The sequence below is a fragment of the Erpetoichthys calabaricus genome, chromosome 14 (genome assembly GCF_900747795.2).
Source record: "Erpetoichthys calabaricus chromosome 14, fErpCal1.3, whole genome shotgun sequence".
NCBI classification, from domain to species: Eukaryota; Metazoa; Chordata; class Cladistia; order Polypteriformes; family Polypteridae; genus Erpetoichthys; species Erpetoichthys calabaricus.
In genome coordinates, this window is record NC_041407.2 from 86,735,004 (window position 1) to 86,756,877 (window position 21,874).

General features: G+C 37.1%; 1 protein-coding gene across 1 annotated transcript in view; it reads right to left on the reverse strand.

Moving 5' to 3' along the window:
- Window positions 1-1,571: 1,571 nt before the first annotated feature.
- e2f2 (E2F transcription factor 2) overlaps window positions 1,572-21,874 on the reverse strand; it is a 41,177-nt gene continuing 20,874 nt past the window's right edge. Inside the window, exons 2-7 of the mRNA XM_028819592.2 lie at window positions 18,713-18,818; window positions 18,369-18,588; window positions 18,057-18,215; window positions 13,800-13,914; window positions 4,639-4,810; window positions 1,572-3,784 (exon numbers count right to left, since the gene is read on the reverse strand). Coding sequence (XP_028675425.1) covers window positions 3,546-3,784; window positions 4,639-4,810; window positions 13,800-13,914; window positions 18,057-18,215; window positions 18,369-18,588; window positions 18,713-18,818 — 1,011 coding nt within the window. The 3' untranslated portion in view covers window positions 1,572-3,545. The remainder of the gene's footprint in view (window positions 3,785-4,638; window positions 4,811-13,799; window positions 13,915-18,056; window positions 18,216-18,368; window positions 18,589-18,712; window positions 18,819-21,874) is intronic.

The window sequence follows — 21,874 nt, forward strand, 5'->3', positions numbered from 1 at the left end:
ACAAAATACTCATTTATTATTTTTTTTTTTTATTCAAAACAGCAGTAGAAAAAGAAAAAAAAAAATCAAGTGCCACTCTTTGTACAATACAAATAAAACCTACTAGATTTCAGCACACAATTAAAAATAAAACCATCGCACACCAAGAAATTTATAAATACAGGTCATCTGTACAATTTTACAACAGAAGCAGTTCAGATTTGCAAATCCATTCAACATTCAAACACACTCAGGATGGGAATAAAAATAAAAATTGCCTGGGTAAGGAAGACAAAGAGAAGACTCCCCAGGAAGTGCATTTTGGTGAAGAACTACCCAAAACAGGTTAGCTTGACCTTCAGAGGAAGGGTGAGTGACGACAGGAGGACCTCTGCCATTCGGTTCTAAACCATTAATCTCAGGCCAAATGGAAACTTCTGCGAAAGCACTGGAGTGAGCCCAGTATGTGGTTATACTGAAGCAGATGAACATCGAAGCAAAGATGAACCTATGAAAGTAGGTGAGCAAGAGCAGAACACAGGTCCGAGGCTAACAGGATGCTGGGAAATAACTCGAGCAATGCAGGCAAAGAAGAGGAATGGATTTAACAGCAGTGGGTCAGCCATGAATTACCAGAAAAGCACAGTAATGGAAGTGAAAGAGGCTATCGGGGTCAAAATCTGCAGGGACTGGGGGATATGATGGACGGCAACAAACTAACAGCTCATCAAACTACAAAAGCGGCACGATAATGGAAGTGGAGGTTCTGTTACTGGTCACACCAGGGAGACCGTGTGGCCTTTTCGGTAACAGTGGGCCCTACAAGCCCCTCTTCTCTTTCTTTCATATGACCTTGTGAACCTAACACTTGGCATTTCTAAAATGTCTGCATCAAGTCAAGTCCAAAAGAAACATTTTCAAAGGTTGCACCATAAATATTTAAGACAGCTTTAGGTGAAAGACTGCTAAAGCACTCAAAGACTGAACATTGATTCAACAAGTTGCCATTTCCATATTGTTGCAATGTTCTATAAACTATAAATACAAAAAACAACGCACCATTTATTTGGGTGTAGAAAACACGCAAGGAGACGGAGCAGTCGGAACACAGTCATAGGGGCAGAATTCCAGTAAATGAGCGGCTGGAATACCACCATGGGCACCCTAGTTCCTTTACACACACAAAATTGCACAGAAATGCAAACATTTTTTTTTTTGAAGACATACACACAGCGCATCGAGTTGAATTAGCCCCCCGTCACACTACTGACCACCATCAAAAGGACCTTCCTGCTACCCTGAGCGGTCATGTCGCTCTGCCACCTCCAGCTGTCAATGGTGCAATGCAGATTCACGTGAAAAAGAGTAAAATGGTTTTGTCAGCTCCTGTGTATTAAGTCAGTTTCAGCCTTCCAAAGATTATATTTAAATACATTAAAATAATATGTACAATATCACAGACTGTCCTTGTGTTCTGCAAGGCTGGGATGCATTAACAGGACAACATATTTTTTTGTAAATACAACACCTTCAAAAATGTTTGAGAATAGTTAGGCATTGAGCAAAAAAGACTGAGGACCTTTTTTTCCCCCGTAAGCTTAATTGCAGATCCCTTTATAATAATAACATCAGTGCATTATTGAATAGACATACAATGCGGAATCCTAATAAGTCACAAAGCATTTGGCAGAAAAGCACAACATTTAACATTTCTCTACACACAGATATTACAGAAAAGGGGTGGGCAGAAAAAGAAAAGCCCAGAAGACTTACCAGACCTAAGAGGGACGTTTTAAAATGCCTGCCACATTAAAAGGCCATTACAGTTATGAGAGCGCTGCAGACAGTCCTTCAATCCAATGAAGCATGCACCAAAAGGCTCCTTTTCGTTTACCTGTCCCAAACGATCAGACTGAGCAGAACGTGCCCCCAGCATTTAACCTTAATTTAAAAAAAAAAAAAAAAAAAAAAGCCCACCTGGGGGCAACACTAGGACAGTACAGTTTCAAGGCCGTTTCTGCTAGGCAGCCGACAACAAAAATGCTCTTGCATATGTAACAAAATTCTTGGGTCAGCTACATGGATATCCACTTTTTTTTTTTTTGGACCCACATACCTCTAAACTCTATAAACAAACCTATTTACATCATACAAAAAAAATCTAAATTAGGTCAAAACAGAAGCAAAATTCAAACACAAAATTTTAATGTTTCTAGAAAATTACCTCAAAAAAAAAAAAAAAAACACAAAACAAGACAGGTTTGTCAACCCAAGTATTCAAGATGTGTTCAGCTCTCAACGGGTTTTGTTCAGAAGCAATTATGAACTTTGTGAAAACTGAATAAAAGGCACACAGCAGGCAAGCAAGAACAAAAAAGGGAGCCATATGCAAATACTGTACCCCTGCTAAGGAAAATAGCACCATCTGGTGGCCTTCGTGAGTACCACATTTCAAGTAATACATTTTCCTGAGTGTGTTAAAAAAAAAAAAAAAAGAGGTACTAGTTAAATCAATAACATAGAATGGGGAGAAAAACATAAATCTACCTAAAAAAAGTTATTAGAAGTGCTTATTTTATTAAACGGACTGAAGTTTTAGATCAGTCATCAACCCTTTGACAGATAAGTCAACGGATAATAAAAATCACTTCTATTTATAACAGTACAGAGTGAGAAAAGCATTAAGCAATTTAAAAAAAAAAAAAAAAAAAAAAAAAAAAAAAGACTGATCTCCTTAAGCTGTCATCTCGTGCATCTAGAAGACAACAAGCCAACAGCACAGACTCACGTTTCCGAGAAGAATACCACAAGGTGATGAAGTTAGTAACACATTTTTGTGTTTCACTCATGCTCAGAGAACAACAACTAAAAAGGCCAATGAACTCTATATCTTGGCGCTCAAAATGAACTGGGAACCAAAAAAAAAAAAAAAAAAACTGTGCTCCTAAACATAATTTGGAGTCTTTTGTAAACTGTTTAATTTAATGGTTGTATCAAAAATTTGCATCCATTAGACGAGAAGATATTTTGGCATTACCAAATACAGTGAAGAAAAAAAAAAAATCAAAGGAACATTTCCTAGGATGAATGAATTGGTCATTTCTGTAAACATTACAAACTCTAGGTTTGTAAAAACTGGCCACATGATCTCCAGGTCATTGCAAAAAAAATAAAATAAAGGAACAAATTCCTTACAAATGATCATATCTTTAAATTGTCACTACACAAACCTTCATCGACAGGATGAATAGTTATTTGTCACTCTTTAAAGCGTCTCTAGGTGAAGTTCTTCGATATCCAAATCCTTCAATCCAGTTTTCGTGCTGAACTGAGATTACAACATTATATCATGTTGTAGGTGGATGAGAGGTGCACCTTCATTCTTGCTGTCCATTGTTCTTTTGTATTGCTGAATTATAACTTCTGCAAACAGTGGACTGAACTACTGTACCAGAACCAAGTAGCACAGGTTTGCAGCTGAATGAAAGTGAATTTTGTGTGTTGCATTCACTTGTGTGACGAATGATAAAATGAGGCAAAGATTACATAGTTAAAAAGGGGCTCTTTCAGTTCTTCAGAAAGTCACCTAAATCATAGGTGTCAAAAAGCCCTTCACCATTATCGAGGCCCCACAGGTAGTCGTCATGGTCAAGAGGAGGAGAGAAGCTGACAAAAGGAGTAGAGTCTGAAAAGTTAGCAGGAGGAAGTTGGTCTTCGGTCAGCTGAAGCAGACTGGGGGGCAGGTCCAGAATTCCAGCCACATCCAGGGTGGGGCAGGGGGCCGCAGGTAGAGGTTGTGTAGGTACTTTAGAGAGACCGAGAGAGAGAAAGACAGACGACAAGAAAAGTTAGTCAGCATTACAGGAAATCCTTCAGTAACCGATACAACCCCCTTAAAAAGCTTGGAAGCAATGCAGATCCAAATTAAATGAACATTGCTAACTGAAGTTTAAATTACATTTAAAAACACAGAGGCTCGATGTGTGAATGTACCCTGTGATGGACCGAAACCATCCAGCGTCGAATCTAGTCTTGTGCCCAGTGCTAACTGAACAGGCACCAGCACCATGGATATGTATATGGATAAGTAGGTCAGAAGATGGAAGAATGAACAGCCATTTTAACACAATGAATTATAAAGATCAGGCATACATACATCTGAAGGACTTCAGAGATCATGCAACTGTCAGTGAAGTCAGGAGCATACAAATCCCACACCCCCCAACCAAAACTGAGAAACGTAGTTTTAAATTTTAAAGGTGTAGCTGCTTTAGGGATAGAACTCATGGTGGAAACAAGAAAATGTTAAAGCATTCCTCTAATAGCTTCGCCTTCCAGTCTAGATTACCACATGGAGACCACCACAAGAAACCCCCCCCCTTCGAGAATGGACTCTACTTATTGTGTTATATATTTAATATTTCCCTTACATTAATTACATTTATACACTTTCTAGACCTCAAATCCCATTGCCTGAAGCCAGACGTTAACTACTGTACATTAGAGTTTTATTATTACTTTATCTATAACAGATACTTGTATCCAGTGTGACACACAATACCAGGATATTAAAAAAACACACATAAATGGAGCACAAGTGGGTTAACTTACTAAGGGTCACAAAGTGGATTTGAACTGAATGCTACAAGTATGGCATACCTTCAACTGGTTCTTGTTTCACCACTGTGGGGACACCAATTGGTGTCTCTGATCCTTCTTCTTTAATAGGACTATTGGTTTTCACTGGACTGCTATCTACTGGAATCTCTTCCGGGCATAAGTATACTTCAATGGGTCCATTTTTACTTTTCAAGTAGATCTGTAGTGAATCCTGTAATAAAATAAAAGACCTTGTGTTAAAGCATGAAACACAGGCAAGCTCTTGCCCAGTAAAATTACACTGATGTATACAATTATAACCAAATGACACGGGAAAGCAGAAGAGTAACAGACAAATTAGCTGTAACACCTACCTTGACAAACAATGGCAATCTAAAACATTTGTTGATGTGCTATAGTCTCATTTAAAATAAAAACATGATTAAGTTGGGAATTGAAATTAATAACATAAAAGTTTGATTTAATGACCAAGACTCTTGTCCCTAATCAAAACATTTATAGCAAATCATGCTTCTTGCTATGATATTCCTTAGGATGCAGTCTTGTCCAAACAGTCCAATTCAGCTCACTGAGACAACAGTTCAGGTGTCTGATCAGGGATAGAGATGCCGTTTTCAGAGATCATTCAGAGCATTGTACATTGAAGGTACTAGGTTTCCTTTTACTTTTCCAATAGTTCAGCTCAGCTTCTATGTTTAAACCCTAATTCTGTCACAACAGAAAAAAATGAGCAATTGACATTTTTTATTGATTTTAATTGCAAGCAGATAACATTCCATACAATCAAGTCAAACTTAAAGCAAAATTCAGCCCCCACCCAAGAGAAAGAGAGCCAACAACCAAAGCTAAACTATAAAAGCAAGAAGAAAGGAACAGTATCCTTTTCCCAGAAATGGAAGCTTATTCTAAAGTGTTATTGATTAGATCCTGCCACATTTTAAAAAGGTTTTGAACAGATACTCTCAGTGAGAATTTATTTTTTTCCCCCAATTTCAAATAGTATAGAACATTAGCTACCCACTGACTTGAGAGTGGTGGGGTGGGATTCATCCTGTTGATCAAGATAAGTTTACGTGCTAATAGGGAGGTAAAGACAATAACAGTTTGTTTGTCTTTCTCTATTTTAAGCTCATCTGGGAGTACCCCAAACACAGCTGTTAACTGGTCAGGAGGGATTGTGACACCAAGGCTGTCTGACAGGCATGCAAAGGTTTTTGTCCAAAATGTTGTTAATTTGGTGGATGTCCAGAACATGTGGCCCAGTGAAGCTGGAGCTACAACGTTCACAGGTTGAACATTGCTGTGGAAACATTTTGGACAATTTTAAATGAAATAAATCGCTGAGTAAAAGATTTTAAGTTGAGTGACTGAATGCTTTGCACTAGAGGTGGGCGGTATGACCAAATTTCTATATCACAGTATTTTTCTAAATTCTGCCGGTTTCACGGTATTAGACGGTATTTTTTTTCCCCCATGCATGAGTGGATGTTAACCACATTTTCCACTGCAATTACTGCAGTAGACTGGCTAAGAATAACCTATTAGATTGTTATGAGAATTGTACATCGTACAAAAAGACATTTTAATGTGCACACAAGTATTAATCCAGGTTTGCATGGCCCCATAAAGTGATAGTTTTCAAGGGGGTGGCACTAAAGAGAAGGAATCACATTGCATGACAGATGCAGTCAAAATATAGAACCTTTAATTGAACAAATTTTGCAAAAGCTTAAACTATGATTTTGACAACATATTTTCAACCATCTAAAGAGGCATTTAGACTTAGTAAAATATCCAGAGGTGTAACTCAAAAGTTGGATTGCACTGAACACGTCTTAGAAAAGGAATAGTAAATATTTTTTGTAAACCAACTACACTTTCTGTTAATGTTAATCTCTGTCCACTGACACGTTTAAGTGACTTTTTAAACAATTTTACCATCATTAAACTGCATAATATTTAAACTAATAAATAATAACAATAAAATACATAATTGTATTACTGATTGCTGCACCATTACTTCAAGGATTCAAGCCCAGGTGCATTATACAGTATTCACCAAATTAAAATAAAATAAAACAAGTGCAACTTGGTGATGACATCTTACCAACTGTACCATCATTTAGGCAAACTGCATTAATATGGACCTTGCTTCAAGCTAAGCTATATACATAAATAATAAAAACTGCAACTTGCATTTATAATGCTGTTTGTGGTATAGCCCTATGGAAGCGCATTAGGGCCACTGTGAAGAAAAAAAAAAATATGGACACGGAATAAAAAAACAAACTATATGTCGAGAATAAATTCGACATGTTGACTATGTCAAGATTAAAGTAGTCATTTCCACTTTATTCTCATAGTTTATTTTATAATTAAAGTAGAATGTTGTAGACTAAACTTCATCCTAAAATCAATGTTTAATTTACTAGATTTTCTCAAACCCCGTCACAAGTTAATGCAGCACATCAAATACTTTGTGTTAAGTGTTCCCCGACCCAGTCGTTAATCACTATGCTTCTTAAACTGACTTCCTCTGCACGAAGAGCAGGCGCCTGCAGCAATCACCGCACAGATAAACGTCTTTGTGAAATTAAAACTAGTTATTAACTTAGCCGATGGAGTGTTCAGAACTTTAAAAATATCTTCGTTATACATGTTTAATTATGCCATCCATTCAGAGTTGTGCCCACCTCTGAACAAGTCGCCAGCACATCGCAGAATCAATACAAGCAAAACATACACTAGCAAGAAACAAAAACAAGTACAACTTGGCTTGCAGTGTTATCCAGTAGTATAGAAACAGTATTTACACATCTGACCTTTTAAAACCAAAGTATCTCCAGGAAACGGACGTGATTCCTTTTTTTTCGGCAAAAGTTCTTCTGTGTTATTATGTTCAACTTTATCGTCAGCTTATTTTCGGAATGCTCTCTGTCCATTTTCACCGCGTGGCATACCTATGCTACCGCGCACTATATGGTGGTGTAGCAGTGAAAAAGAGCCCTAGTGCAACAAATCTTTGTTTAGCGGTGTAGCAGTGAAAAAGGTCCCCACTTGAACAGTTTCCCGCTGCGCCACGTTCCGAACGTCGTTTAGGCAATTTAAACCGGTGTTTCGGTATAAGAAAAATCCATATCATAAAAAAATAAAAAACGGTTTTCGGTATGAACCGGTATACCGCCCAGCACTACTTTGCACATATGGATCTTGAGAATTTTCTGTTCATGGCTGCTTTCCACTCCTTTTCTGAAACATTGAATGACAGATCTTTACTTTGAAAGGAAGGGGCTTTAAAATACTTTATATTGCGGTGCTATCAGAGTCTTCAAGACTCTGGGAAGTGACGAAAATTGGACAGGTTCTGTTTAGCAAAGTTTCTAGCTTGAAAGATAATGGAAGAATTGTATTGATGAAGTTAAATTTGAAGCATAATTGTTCATAGGATGCAAAAACATTATCTATGTATACAAGTAATTTAATCCCGGATATTTTCCAAACATTAATACTGTACACGTTTGAGAGGGTGGAAAAAGGTGGTTGTCATGTAGAGGTGCAACAGATAAAAGCTTCTCTCAAAGTGCTTCATTACACTGGTTCCATATTCTGAGAGAATGAAGGGCAATAGATTATTAGTGTATTCATGGTAGTTTATATTAAATGTGTCCCAGAGAATGGAATATAAAGAAGTACTGTAAGATTTTATTTCTATTGCAGACCAGGCTTCTATATATTGATCGATTCGAGATGATGACCAGGCCTTTATAGCTTGTATATTTGCCACCCAGTAATAAAACTGAAAGTCAGGTAGAGCCATTATCCCTTCTGCTTTAGGTCGTTGCAGAGTCACCCTTTGGATGTTTCGAATTCCACATAAGAGGTTATATCTAAATCTAATTTCTTAAAAAATTATTTGTTAATGTAGATGAGGATACTTTGAAATAGGAAAAGAAGCTGGAAAGGTCGGTCAACTTAACAGTGTTGCTTCTCCCTGCTAATGTAAGATGGAGAGTAGACCATCTATTCACATCGTTTAATTTTTTCCATGTAAACAGAAAAATTTTGTTGATAAAGCTTTATTTACTTGTGATATTTACCCCTAGATATTTAAACTTATCTGCTAAGATAATGGGAAGGTGTCCAGTCCGATATTGTGTGGTAGATAATTCACTAGAAAAAGCACACTTTTATTCAAACTGAATTTGAGTCCAGAAATTTTTTGAAAATCTGCTAATGCTTTTAGGAATTTTGTGGTTCAGATATATACAGTACCATATCGTCTGCATATAGTGATATTTTCTGTTCATGTCCTTCTCTGAAAATCCCTTTTACCTCTGATGTGTTTTGAAAGTATACAGCCAATGGTTCAACAGTGACTGCAAAGAGGTGATGAGGGGCACCCTTGTCGAGTACCTCGTTCTAGTTAGAAGTAGTCTGAAATAAAGTTAATACAAACTGAGGGTTCTGGACTGGTATAAAGTAATTAGATCCATACACTTACATTTGAGCCAAACTCAAATTTGTGCAATGTGGTGAACAAGTAGAACCATTCAATCATATCAAATGCTTTTTCTGCATCTAAAGATAATAAGATCTATGGGGTGCTAGATTTAATGGGTGAATATTATATTAAATAAAAGGTTAGAAGTTAAGTGCCTTTAAAAACTGCGGTTTGGTCTTGTGATATTACAGAAGGAACCACTTTCTCAATCATTCTAGCTAGAACTTGAGAGTATCGGAGTGTCACTATTCAGAAGAGAGATTGGTCTATATGATGCACATTGCACTACATCCTCAGGTTTCTTAGGAAAGATGGTAATTAATGCTTGGCAAAGTTTGTGGTAGAGTTTTGTTGTCTTTAACTTCCAAGCATGTTGCCAATTATAGTAAAACTAATTTATTTGAACATTTTTTTTTTTATATAAAATTCCACTGGGTAGCCATCAGAGCTGGCTGCTTTCCCACTTTGAAGTGAGTTTATAGCATCTAATAATTCTGAAAGTGTCAGAGGCTTATCCAGTTCCACAGCACCTACAGTATCTCAGTGAGAGTAAACTAATTAGACTGCATCTTCTTTAAACGGAGAATACAATAGGCTTATAGTACTCTTTAAATTGTGTAAGTTATATTTTTATGGTCAATAATTTTATCTCTGTCTGTGTTGGGAATTGTGGTTATTGCATTGCGGACTTCCTGCTGGTGGATTTGCTGGGCTAAGGTCTTATTAGCATCCTCTCCATGTTCATAATAATGATGTTGCGGTTTAAAGATGACCTCGACTACTAAACAAACCAAACAGAAGTTAAATTCTGATTGCAAAACCTGTTTTTTCTATAAAGTGTCTCATTTGGAGACCTGACATATTCTAGATCTGTTCTGGTAATTTTGCTGATTAACTTAGATGCCTTCCTGGTTTTCAATTTATTTTTATGAGAAAAATATGAAATAATCTGTCCTCTTAAAAATGCCCTTAAGAGTTTCCCCAGAGTATACCTGCTGAGACCTCTGAGGGTGCATTTGTCTCAAGAACATAACCAATTTGCTTGGATACAAATTCTGTACAGTTCTTATCAGCTAATGACAGGGGGTTAAGCTGCTAGCTACAATATGAATGTGTAGGGCACAGTTATTTAAGCTCCATAATCAGAGGGGAGATAACAATAGCATCATACTTGCAAGATAAGATAATGGGCAAAAAAAAAAAAATTCTACAAGGAAATAATCACTTCTTGAGTAACAATGATGTACAGGTGAGAAGGAGTATGCTCTTAGGTTAGGATGTAAAAGCCTCAATAGGTCTGATAAGTTTTGATCCATTACAAACTGTGGAATCATCTTTGCAGTATAAGATGTTATCACCGCTGTAGCTCAGAAACTATCCAGGTCTGGATTTAAAACACAATTAAAGTCTCAGGCCATTAAAATTTTGTAAGTGTTCACATTAGGGATAAATGCAAATACATTTTGGAAGAAATCTCTATCATCCATGTTAGATGCATAGATATTAATCAAAATCACTTTAGTATTAGATAAATTGTCCGTCAACATCATATATAGCCCTTCAGAATCAGATATTACATCTGTAACTATAAAAATAGAATAGCTCTTGGTATTAAGATTCCTACAACCCTAGTTTTCTTTGTATAACTGGAGTGAAAAATTTGGCCAGACCACTCTTTTGCAACTGAAACTGGTTGTTGCTTAATAAGGGAGTCTCCTGTAAAAATACTATCTTGGCATTTAGACCGGTTAAGTAAAAGAGGACTTTCTTTCTCTTTAATTCATGATTGAGACCCTCGACATTCCAGATCAAAAAGTTCAGTATTTAGTCATAGAAACATTGCTTCTGAACTTTTGACATTTTGTAGTCTTAGGTTAAGGTCATTGTTACATACAAGAGCTTTGTCATAGATTTCATATTATTAACAGGTGTTATAGCTATGAAGCCTATTGTTATGTTGGCACTTATGGTTATTGGGGTAGAGGGGAATAAAAAAAAAAAAAATTAAATAGCATTGCTATCTTTCTCTCCCCCCAACTGACAGTTGATAACTGGCAAATGACATTTAGCAAATAATAAAGTAAAATGGGCATTACACTGTTTAATAAAAAAAGGTAAATGATGAAAGAGGTGAAAAGCAGTAATTAATTTCTGCTAGTGTTACTTAAATACATCAAAGTCTGTAATTGACCTGCATATAATAAACTGTATATCATTTATCATGTAGGATGTTTTTAGTCATGAAAGGAGGTGAAAAAAGTAAATTATAGTGCAGCCGATATTAACAACACTGCTGAAGCATTATTTCTTTGAGTTTTACCAATCCAGGCATTCTATGTATTCTCATTGTTCAAATGTTCAACTGCTTAAAAAGAGTTTAAAAATATATATATTAAATTAAAATCATCAGTTCTATGCAACCTCATGCAATCTAGAAAAGGACATGTATCCTCTAATACAAATAACCCAAACATTTTGGAATGTTCTGACTTGCATTTTGGGATTTAGCACCTTTTCAGTAAGGCATCAGATTGAATGTATGTGTGGCCAGCAGCTAAATATATAGTGAGTGGCAAATAATCCATCCATCCATTTTCCAACCCGCTGAATCCGAACACAGGGTCACGGGGGTCTGCTGGAGCCAATCCCAGCAAACACAGGGCACAAGGCAGGGAACCAATCCCGGGCAGGGTGCCAACCCACCGCAGGACACACACAAACACACCCACACACCAAGCACACACTAGGGCCAATTTAGAATCACCAATCCACCTAACCTGCATGTCTTTGGACTGTGGGAGGAAACCGGAGCGCCCGGAGGAAACCCACGCAGACACGGGGAGAACATGCAAACTCCACGCAGGGTGGACCCGGGAAGCGAACCTGGGTCTCCTAACTGCGAGGCAGCAGCGCTACCACTTTGGGGGTTTCATCCTTTTTCACATTGTGTACCCTATGGCAACTTTTTGAAAGTAAACATCCTCACCCTGTTTTGTTCAGTAATTTGAGTTTGAACCTCTTCCACAACAAAGCAAATGGACAAAGGGGAAACTTTAGGATACAGTTTTTAACATTAAGTTCAAGTAACAACAACAGCACATAATCATGCTGTTTCACTTAATTAAAAACAACAACAAATGAGGACCATAACAGTAAAAACAGCACATAAATCATGCTATTTCACTTATTTAAAAATAATTAATGATAAGCAGATATTGGAATACCAGAATGAAACACACCGAGTCGATGAGAATACATCAATCACTGAGATGCTTGTTTTTCCTTTTCACCTACCATTTTGGATATTTTTGGCATAGCTGATGAAAGAGCAAGTCTCAGGTTTTTGGGAACAAACTGCGATCTTCATGACTTTGGTCTTTTTAATCAAATTTACCCCCTAAGTAGGCAAAATTTACCACAGGTTGGGAACCTGTGCTATAAAACCTCATTGAAGCTCATGCCCAATTGCAAAATAAGCTAAGCAAGTTTGAGGTCTTAGTTCATCTGTGTATGAGAAAAGAAATTGGACGGAGAACTGGCAGAAGTGTTAAAATATTTGCACCAGTTTTACTGTTTAGACCTGTCTCCCATCATAACAATGAGTGGTTCTTCATCCTGAAGCTCTGCAGGCATTACTTGGATAAAAGAAACGTGCATTGTTTTTGCCAAATATCTTTGCAGTGCATCTTTGTGTGTGCCACTTGACTTGGGTACTGTAATCTTAAATTAAAAAGAAAAAAAAACCTACAGAAGAGTAAGAAGGATGTTAGTATTTTTTCTCTGGAAATGTTTAAGAGGCTGAAGATACCACACGACCAACACATTCTTTGGCTTCTGCAATGGAAACAGTTCTGCGAGGGTAGGAACGTTTGCTAGAATGCAGGGGGCATTATTGTACAACACATAGTTTGGGACAATAAATGGAAAATTCAATATTGTACAAAGCCAGCTTCTTCAGTAAACTATGTAAGATTAAAATTCTGTCAATTTCACGAAGTGGCTATAAGACTTATTTATATGAATTGTTTTATTGCTTATTTGTGTGATGTGTTTAAATTTATGGAAATAGATGGAAAATGCATAAATGTATGAATTTTATACGTTTCTAGGTTCACTTTCACCCAAAACATTTTGAACAACAAATGCGTTCATCTTCTTTGTGCACTTAAAAACAGCAGCCACATAAATGAACAAGATGCAATTCAAGACATAACGTAAACATAGAAAGTTAATTTTGTTCAATACAATTTACTCATTTTTGCATAACAACCAAATTAATGCTAATAATAATGAGATGATCATACATTGATAGTCTATCTGCATGGATGTAGCATTTTACATTAAATAAATTGGTCAAACAGTGTGTGGTTCACCCATGTTATGCTCAAGTCACAATTTTCAATTGTAGGCTAACAGGTAAAAGCTTTATGTGGAATGGGGTCAGCTTATTGTAAATAACAGATGTTAATGTGAAGAGGTGTGCAAGACCTGCCACCCAAATATATAATTACATCCCACTAAATACATTTAAGAGGAAGGCTGACAAGTCAAGTGGTTAGGGAATGTCAATTAAAACATGAATCACTGAAAATCAGATTATATAAAAAGGGAAATTTACCAAAATAAAAATCAAAAAAGGCGAACAAGGAAAAGATGATAAACTGAGGAGCTAAGGGATTAATTCTTAAAACCAACTTACCCCAGATGATTCTGGGACTTCCAGTTTAGTTTCTGAAGGTGCTTTAATGGCAATTACGGTCTTATCCTGGAGACTTTTGATGGAGCGGATGTCATGGTAGGTAACATAAGCTAATGTTTGAAGGAGTTAAGAAAAATATTTCATTACGAAATATCCAGAAAGAAGAGAATTCCATTATAGAAGCAGAAGGACCTCTGGCAAAAGTAGACAAAGTACAAATATTTCAGATTCTTATCAAATAGGGCAGGCCATCATTCTAAAGTCAAAAAACAAAAGGTGGTTCTCAAAAGTTGGCACTAGGGGGAGCAAGCAGACAAGTAATAGGAAGGAAAACTTATTTGAAAATTTAAAAAATAAAAGTATCATTAATTTACTATTCTTGTTTTTTACTTCTTGGAATGGACAGTTGTAACATGGTTCTACAATTACGATTCTTAACTAATTTACATTTCAGATCAATGTACAGGTGCTATACAAGATATTGGAGATCACACTGTTTAGTCTAGAGAGACCCAAACCAGCACAAATTACAACAAAATAAGGTATAAACATACATACTACTTCCACATACTGCCAGAATGCTCTTTAGGAGGGTGGAGGTACTACTTATCTTTCTTAGAAAATGAAATGGCTTAAATGTAAATATTTTGAGAATTAGGAATGTATTTGTATTCCAATATCTGACAGACAGCCAAGGATCTGATAAACGAGATATCAAAGGACAAAGAAGTTAGGCCACCCTGCTAAAAGGTGACTAACAGACAGACAGCTGGAAGATGTTTTCAAAAGGAGACACATCCACACTTTGGACATTTGCAAGCTTTTACTACAAGTAATTTCCAGCTATACATAAATACAACTTGCACACCTGTCTTTACATCTAGAATTCTACCACACAAAAAAACACCCAAACACACCATGCAAATAAAATTCCAGGTGCCAAAGCTACTGAGAGATCCTTATCTTACATTTCATTTATATACTAGAATATTTTAAAAATGAAGAGGTATCTCAAGGGTATGAATGTTTTGCTTGAAGAAAAATGCAGCATCTCCAGTTAAAGTAGCCCCCTTTTCTAAAAGGCACACAACAAGAGTTAGTTCAGGTGCTCCCTTATCTCTTATTAAAACGCAACACTTTTTTTCTTTTTGTCATGCCAACTTCTAACCTGCTTAATCCAAATCAGAGCCACAAGGGATAGAGGGTTTTTTTCTGGCATCTATCCCTGCTAGCAGAGGGTGGAAGGCCGGACCAACCTCTGGACATAGTGCCAGTCCATCACAGGGCTAAGACACACACCAAACACACTAGGGCCAGTTTTTCATTGCCAACTCACTTAACCAGTCTGTCTTTAGACAGCGGGAAGAAAATCATAGACACAGGGAGACCATGCAAACTCCATGCAGGGAGGATCGAAATCCTTACAGCAAGGCAGCAGCACTACCACTGTGCGGTCATGCTTTTATCTCAGGCCAAATAAATAGATGAATAAAGTAAAAATGTTGAAAAATTATTTAGAAACATTAACTGCTAGACATTTCACAGGTGCATAATTTTTAAAGCACTCATGCATCATGCGGAGAATTCTAAGCAGTACTGATGCAAAAGGTGACTTAATGCCAGAGATGATGTTCACCATGGGAAGACATTGTATGCAATAGAGAAGGTGGGCAACATGAGCACAAATAAAACTGCTCCAATTAATTATACAATTCATTAGGACAACTGTCCACATAATGCAAGTTAACCAAAATACATCTTTTATGGAAGTAACATTTTCAACATAAAAGTTACAAATTCATCCTATTTTATGCACTTGGATGTTTCAGTCCAGGGTTGTGGCGAGTCTTGCTGCCAAGTAGAGGATGCGAATGTAGAGTTCAGGAATCCTGAAACAGTACTAATTGTCCCACTATGACACTCAAATTTATGAATCTTAATCATGATGCAACAAAACACCCTTACCAGAAAAAATGACCAAAAGCAGCAATATCTGCATAATCAAATTTCCTGCACACAATGCAAAATATTACTTGACTTTGAAACCACACAAAATAATATTTACTTGCACATAGTATTCCACTTTAGGGTTACTTCCTATATAAAAATGCTTACAAGTTATGTTCCTCAGCTATAAAAAGGTGGCCATTTAACTGAATACAGCTTTGATGGAAGTATGGAGAATTAAAACCCTACATACCTAATTGAGTGAGCATACATTTTAAAGAAAACAAGCAATTAATGGCAGATTGAGACTCAGAGTTAGTGTAGGCGTCTTAATCAGGTGGCTGCGGAGGGTACTTTGCAAAAAACTGACTCTTCACAATACTGATCCAAGTTTTAATGCAAGGAGTTTTCTAGATTTTACTGGGTGGAATTAGCCAACATCAAAGATTAGGTTTGGAGCGTTAAGCAGAACCACTGCTGTAAATGTTAAGGTGACACAACTACAACAAAACTGATAAAAGCAGTGAACAGAGAATAGCCCATAAAGGCCCAGGCCCTTAACAAGGCAACCTGATCAGAAACAGGAAACACAGCCCAAGGTGTTATCACATTTCACACAACAAACTTAAGAAATTTAACGGTAATGCAAAAATATTCTTCAATTTGCATCCATAGGCAGCCTAAAATATGAAAATAAGAGGAATGATTACAGATAGGACTTCAAATGTAGGAGTGAAACAGTTTGCACAGCTAGAACAACAACACAGGCGGAGGCTGGGGCCCTCCAGCAACATTGTTTAACATAATAACTTATTTAAATGAGATGTCAAAGCAAGAAGTAATGAAAGCTTTTCAAGGAGGGGGGAAAAAAAGTAACACGATGTGTAATCTTAAAATACCAACACGACAACTGCCTTTTATTTTTGGCAAGCCACCACTATTCAGAAATAAATGTGGAGGCACAAGCTGAAAACTTGGCAAAAGTGACTAGATGAGAAAAATACAGTGAACTGTGAAGGTGGAAAAACAAAAACAAAATAAAAATGATCTAATGTTAAAGACATAATCTAAATCCCATTGTACAAGACAACAATGACTCCACTGTAAGAATGTCTGCCTGTCATAGCTGTTAAAGGAGTTTAGGAAATAAACTAACAAATGCATCTTGGAAATAAAAAGGTCATGAGCTACTCTGAGGAGCCACTGGAACTAAACTTCTTTACCCTTGAGCAGAGAAGGATACACAGACCAAATCCTGGTTTTAAAAATTCAGCATCATTCTCTCAACTACTGTAAATAGTGAAACATGTACTCAAGACACAGGTTTAAAATTTAATAGGAAGCATATTTAAGACAGGAACCTGGAAGAATTTGTTCCAGATTATGACAACTCTCCTGGAGGAAAAAAATTCCAGGAGAGGCTGAAGTAGAAACATTGACAATATTTTAAAAATTATATGGATGAGAAATTGGCACAACTTTCCTATTAGCTAACCAAATGAGCTTGATGGGCTGAATAGGCCCTTCTCACTTGTCCAAATCCTTATGCTCTTTTTCTTAAGAAATATGACATAATCCTACACAAGTACCCTAACATGTTTTGCAGATCTCAAATCACCTTCATACAGGGTAATGCAGTGCAGAGCTGAACCTGGAGATATCAGGTCCAATGGTGGAAGCAACCACATATGGCCCATTAGAGGACACACCCACTAACTGGGCCAATACAGAGGCACCAATAAAAGTAAAGGGTGTGACAGGGAGCTGCATAACCCAGAGGAGACACACCTATGTACAGGAGAACATGTAAACAACCTAAAAAAGTTTTACAACTGTATAGTACAAAAGCAAAAGGGACTATAGTCCAACCAAATCTATTTTATATTATTACATGCCTCACCTTCCAAGTGCATCTTTATTTTATATTATTGACAGCAACAGTTGCAATAGAGTGCGGTCTAAATGCACGAAATATTGCTTGTGGGCTTCTTATCCTAAAATGACAACATCAAATCCCACCTCTGATTCACCATGAGAAGCATAGCACTAATTGTATTCCTGCAGTATGCTGCAAACAAATCAAACCCACCTATGAATCACCATGAGAGGCTTATGGTATTCTTACAATATGCTTCAAACAAAAGTAGGTTACTTGTGATGACAGTGCTAAGTTAAAATGGAATGAAGTAGGGACCCCTATACATAATGTTTCTATAGGTCTCTTATGCAAACAATCGGTTCTGTAGGGAGTCCTTAGCCATCCCCGTTCTACATCTCAAAATTATCCTATTCCATTAACAAAAAGGATATCGTTGGTTGTGCTCATCCTCTGTCATTTCCTTCAGTTGAGAAGTACTACACTGGATCATGTCATCTAGGGACTTTTCAGCTCTCTCCAGATCTCTCAGTTCTTTATGCAGATTGCGCTGCTTCTCAGAGAGTGCTGATCCTTCAAAAACTCCACCAACCCTAAAGGAGAGGAAAATAATGAATTCTCAGTACATTAAACATAGCATAAAAAAAATACTGATCCCAACTATATAGTTAACCCCAGTGAGGGTGTTAAATATATATACTGTGGCCATGGGGGGAAAAAAAAGGTAACAGAAAAGCAGAACTTACACCCACTGGATGTTGTTCTTGGATTTCTTACGGATCAGCTGAATCCCTTCTAAAACATTGGTAATGTCATAGATTCTGCGCTTCTGCACTTCAAGAACCTCTGCAGCCCTGTTCAAATCGAGCACTCCATCAGACGATTCCCCCAGCAAGCCAACAAACTTCTTTGTGAGCAATCCTAATGAAGTGTCGTAGCGTGTCCGCTCTCCAGGGGACTTTGGAGCTGTTGAGACAGTGGTGTGAAAAGCATGAACATTGCCTACAAGCTCCAAAAAGAGCCAATCATTATTGCGGTCTAGACTTGTGTCAGATACCACACACACAAAAATAATCTTATTGACACTCACTTTTAGGGCTTGAAAGCCGGGTTGTAGTCTTGGTTTTTCCTTTTGGGGTGCGGAAATCTGGTAGATATTGTGGGTCACTGCCTTCCAAATTTAGTTTTCTTTTGGCCTGCAAAGAAATGTATTATTATATACTTGTACATCAAAATGCAACAACCTTACAACAAAACACACAGAATTTAGAAGTAAATGGGGGGGAAAGCAAGATACATTGAGGGAAAAGGACGGGCTAAAATCCCACCATCTGATGGCAACTTGAAAGAGAAATTTCAACTTTTCTCAAGCTCTTACCAGTTGAGGAAAATTACCTAATTGAGATGTAACACCACAAATGCACCAAACATTTTAAAGTACATTGAATGACACAAAAAGATTGTGTGTGCAAACGGCTTGCTTGAAACAAACTATATAGGTCTTTAAAATGTTATTTCGGAGGGTTGGGGTTCAAGGTCTCATCAACCCACCTGGACTGTCAATATCTACCCAAAGCAAGTACACTTTGAAAGCAGCCGAATGAATAATTGATGACATCTTCCAGTCCTAACCAACCATACCCTTACTGCCAGTCATTGCCCATCATGTACGTGTCTGCTGTGTGAATGGGGGTGGGTTGGGGTTTATGGCAATAAAAACAATCTCATGCTTTTACCTTGACTGCCTGAAGCCTGACACTGCACTTTTAAACCCCATCAAGAGCACATCCCCCACACTAATTTCATCTCGATTTAGTTTACTGTGCAGAATTTCATTTCTGACTCCTTTCAGTCAACTGCCCCCTTAAGTCAGATTTATTATTTATATGGGCATGACGTGGTTGCTACCATTTTTCCTTGGCAATCTTTCACATCATTCCAAAGACAGCAGTCAGCCACCACTGTTACTGGGAATCATGATGAAAGTCTACTGGATTGGTGGTAACCTTTTTCAACCCAGTATCACATCACTTAAATCCAGTCAGGCACTAGATTTTAAACTACAAGATTCAAATGCCTTTCCTGGCTTCCTTTGCAAGCCTGGACAGGCCACTCACTCTACTTCTACTCTTGTGTGTGAACTGTATGAAGGCGGGAAACAAAGATAATTAATATATTGCACCTGATGCTTGGGAAACAGCCCCCTTTTCAGAACTTTAACCATGTTGCAGTAAGCGATTACAAGTATAGGAACCTGAACTTACTGGCAGCCCCTGGAAATGCTATTGACCCACTTTTGAGGAAGAGCTACTTTACTCACCTTTAAGGGAATAGCTATCATTTAAAGTGTCTGCTCCATTAATTAAAAAAAAAAAAAAAAAAAAAAATACAACTCTCAAGCACAAAATTATCTTTGGGTTAAACATTATAAAGAGTTGACGACACAGGTTTTACACTGCTAAAATTAGCTGACTTGCATATATGCTCAAAACACCCAGATAATTGATTAACAATGTATTATAAAGAGAGCCAATTATGGAACAGTAACAATCTAAGAGATAAATTATTACCTTTTATGCTTTGAGAACTTGCTCTCTTATCTGATTTTTCCAGCGTGTCAGCCAGCAAATTCAACACCCACATTTTTATGTGTATTCCAAACCACAGTCTTTCTTGCACTGCCATGCAAGTTTACTCCTTTTTCAGCACCAGTTAGGTGCCTCTAATAGCATATTGATGTGCTTCAATAACCGGATAACAGAAACCAGATTTCTAAAAATGCCATGTAAACCCTTATTCTGATAAGAGAAATGCGGTTATTGGCCTCTGAGAAACCAGATTAACAAGAGGTAAACTTCTCAGTCAATAATCTGATTATGTAGCCATGTAAACACATAACCAGGTTACTTATAAGGATTTTGTAGTTTGCACATGTCCACTGTACTCTGTCAGGCTGCGCTTACATTTGCTTTGTACTCGTTTTCAGCAGTCATAGATAGAAGCTTCCACGAAATAAATTTTCAGAGACAAATACTCAGGTGATCGCATTATTCCTTGTCACGATTAAACAACTTTGCCTCAGTATTCCAGAAATCGCTAAATTTGCGTTGATGAGATTAACCTACAGTACTCAGCAACACAATCTCGAGAGTGGTAGGACAATGTGTGTTACATAGGACGATTATTTTTTAAATATTGAGTAACATAAACGCACATCTTATTGAAGGAAAAATTCCTGCAGTGTTATTATGGCAGCACTGAGTGTAAGGCAAGTAGCACATGTTCTGGTATGCCACTCCTATAGGGGGTTCAATCGCACAGTCAAGCAGAAAAGAGTTTGCTGCGTGCAATTTGGTAAACTTAAAATAAAGCATTTGACTAAACACATTTAAACAAACACAAAAATTCATCACAGGCGTCATGCTTATTTTCAGATTTATGGTGGCTGATGATGGCATCAAAGCATTTTTGCCAAAGGGTAACTCCAGAAGATTACTTGCTCATGTAAGCACACCTTATTATGAAACCAGGTTTCTGCCTTAACCGGGTTTTTCACCTTAACCTGATTATATGTGTGTGCATATAAACACATTGTAAGAAACGGTGTGGTTCGGAATTCATGTCAACAAGCTGTACACAACTATTGTCATGCAAGTTGTGAATTCATTTTTCCAGGTCTTTGCTACAGTAAAATATGAAAGGTTATTTACTACTGTGAATTAAATCGGCTTCTCTTCAGCAACAGTGTGGCTGTCTTCTTTAACTCTGATCTTTTATAGACAACTCAGCCAGTTAGAGCATTGACGCTCTTATCTGGATCATCTTCAATTTCACTTTCATTTCATATATGGTGAACCTTGCTTTTATTGCTTTATCATAGTCTTTTTAAAGCCAATGCACAAAGAGTACATTACTTTTATTTTCTTATCTTTCCTGCCTTGGATAAATAATGAAACTCTGCCTTTTTAGCTTTTTTTTTTTTTTTTAGATGCCCCCGAAAATCAAAGTGACAGTTCTGCTGCTGTGTTATGTAGTATTATTCAGATGCCTGATGACTCAGTGTTGACAAGTGCTTCTGTCAAAGATGGTCTTTAAAAGCTTAGTGACTCGCTGGGGACAAAAAAAAAAAATATATATATATATATAATTTGCATTGATACATTTATAGAATGGGTTAAGGAAAGAAAGCAAAGGTTGTTTTTTTTTTTTTTTTTAATATATAAAAAGGGTGACCCTGTTATTACTAGCTGTC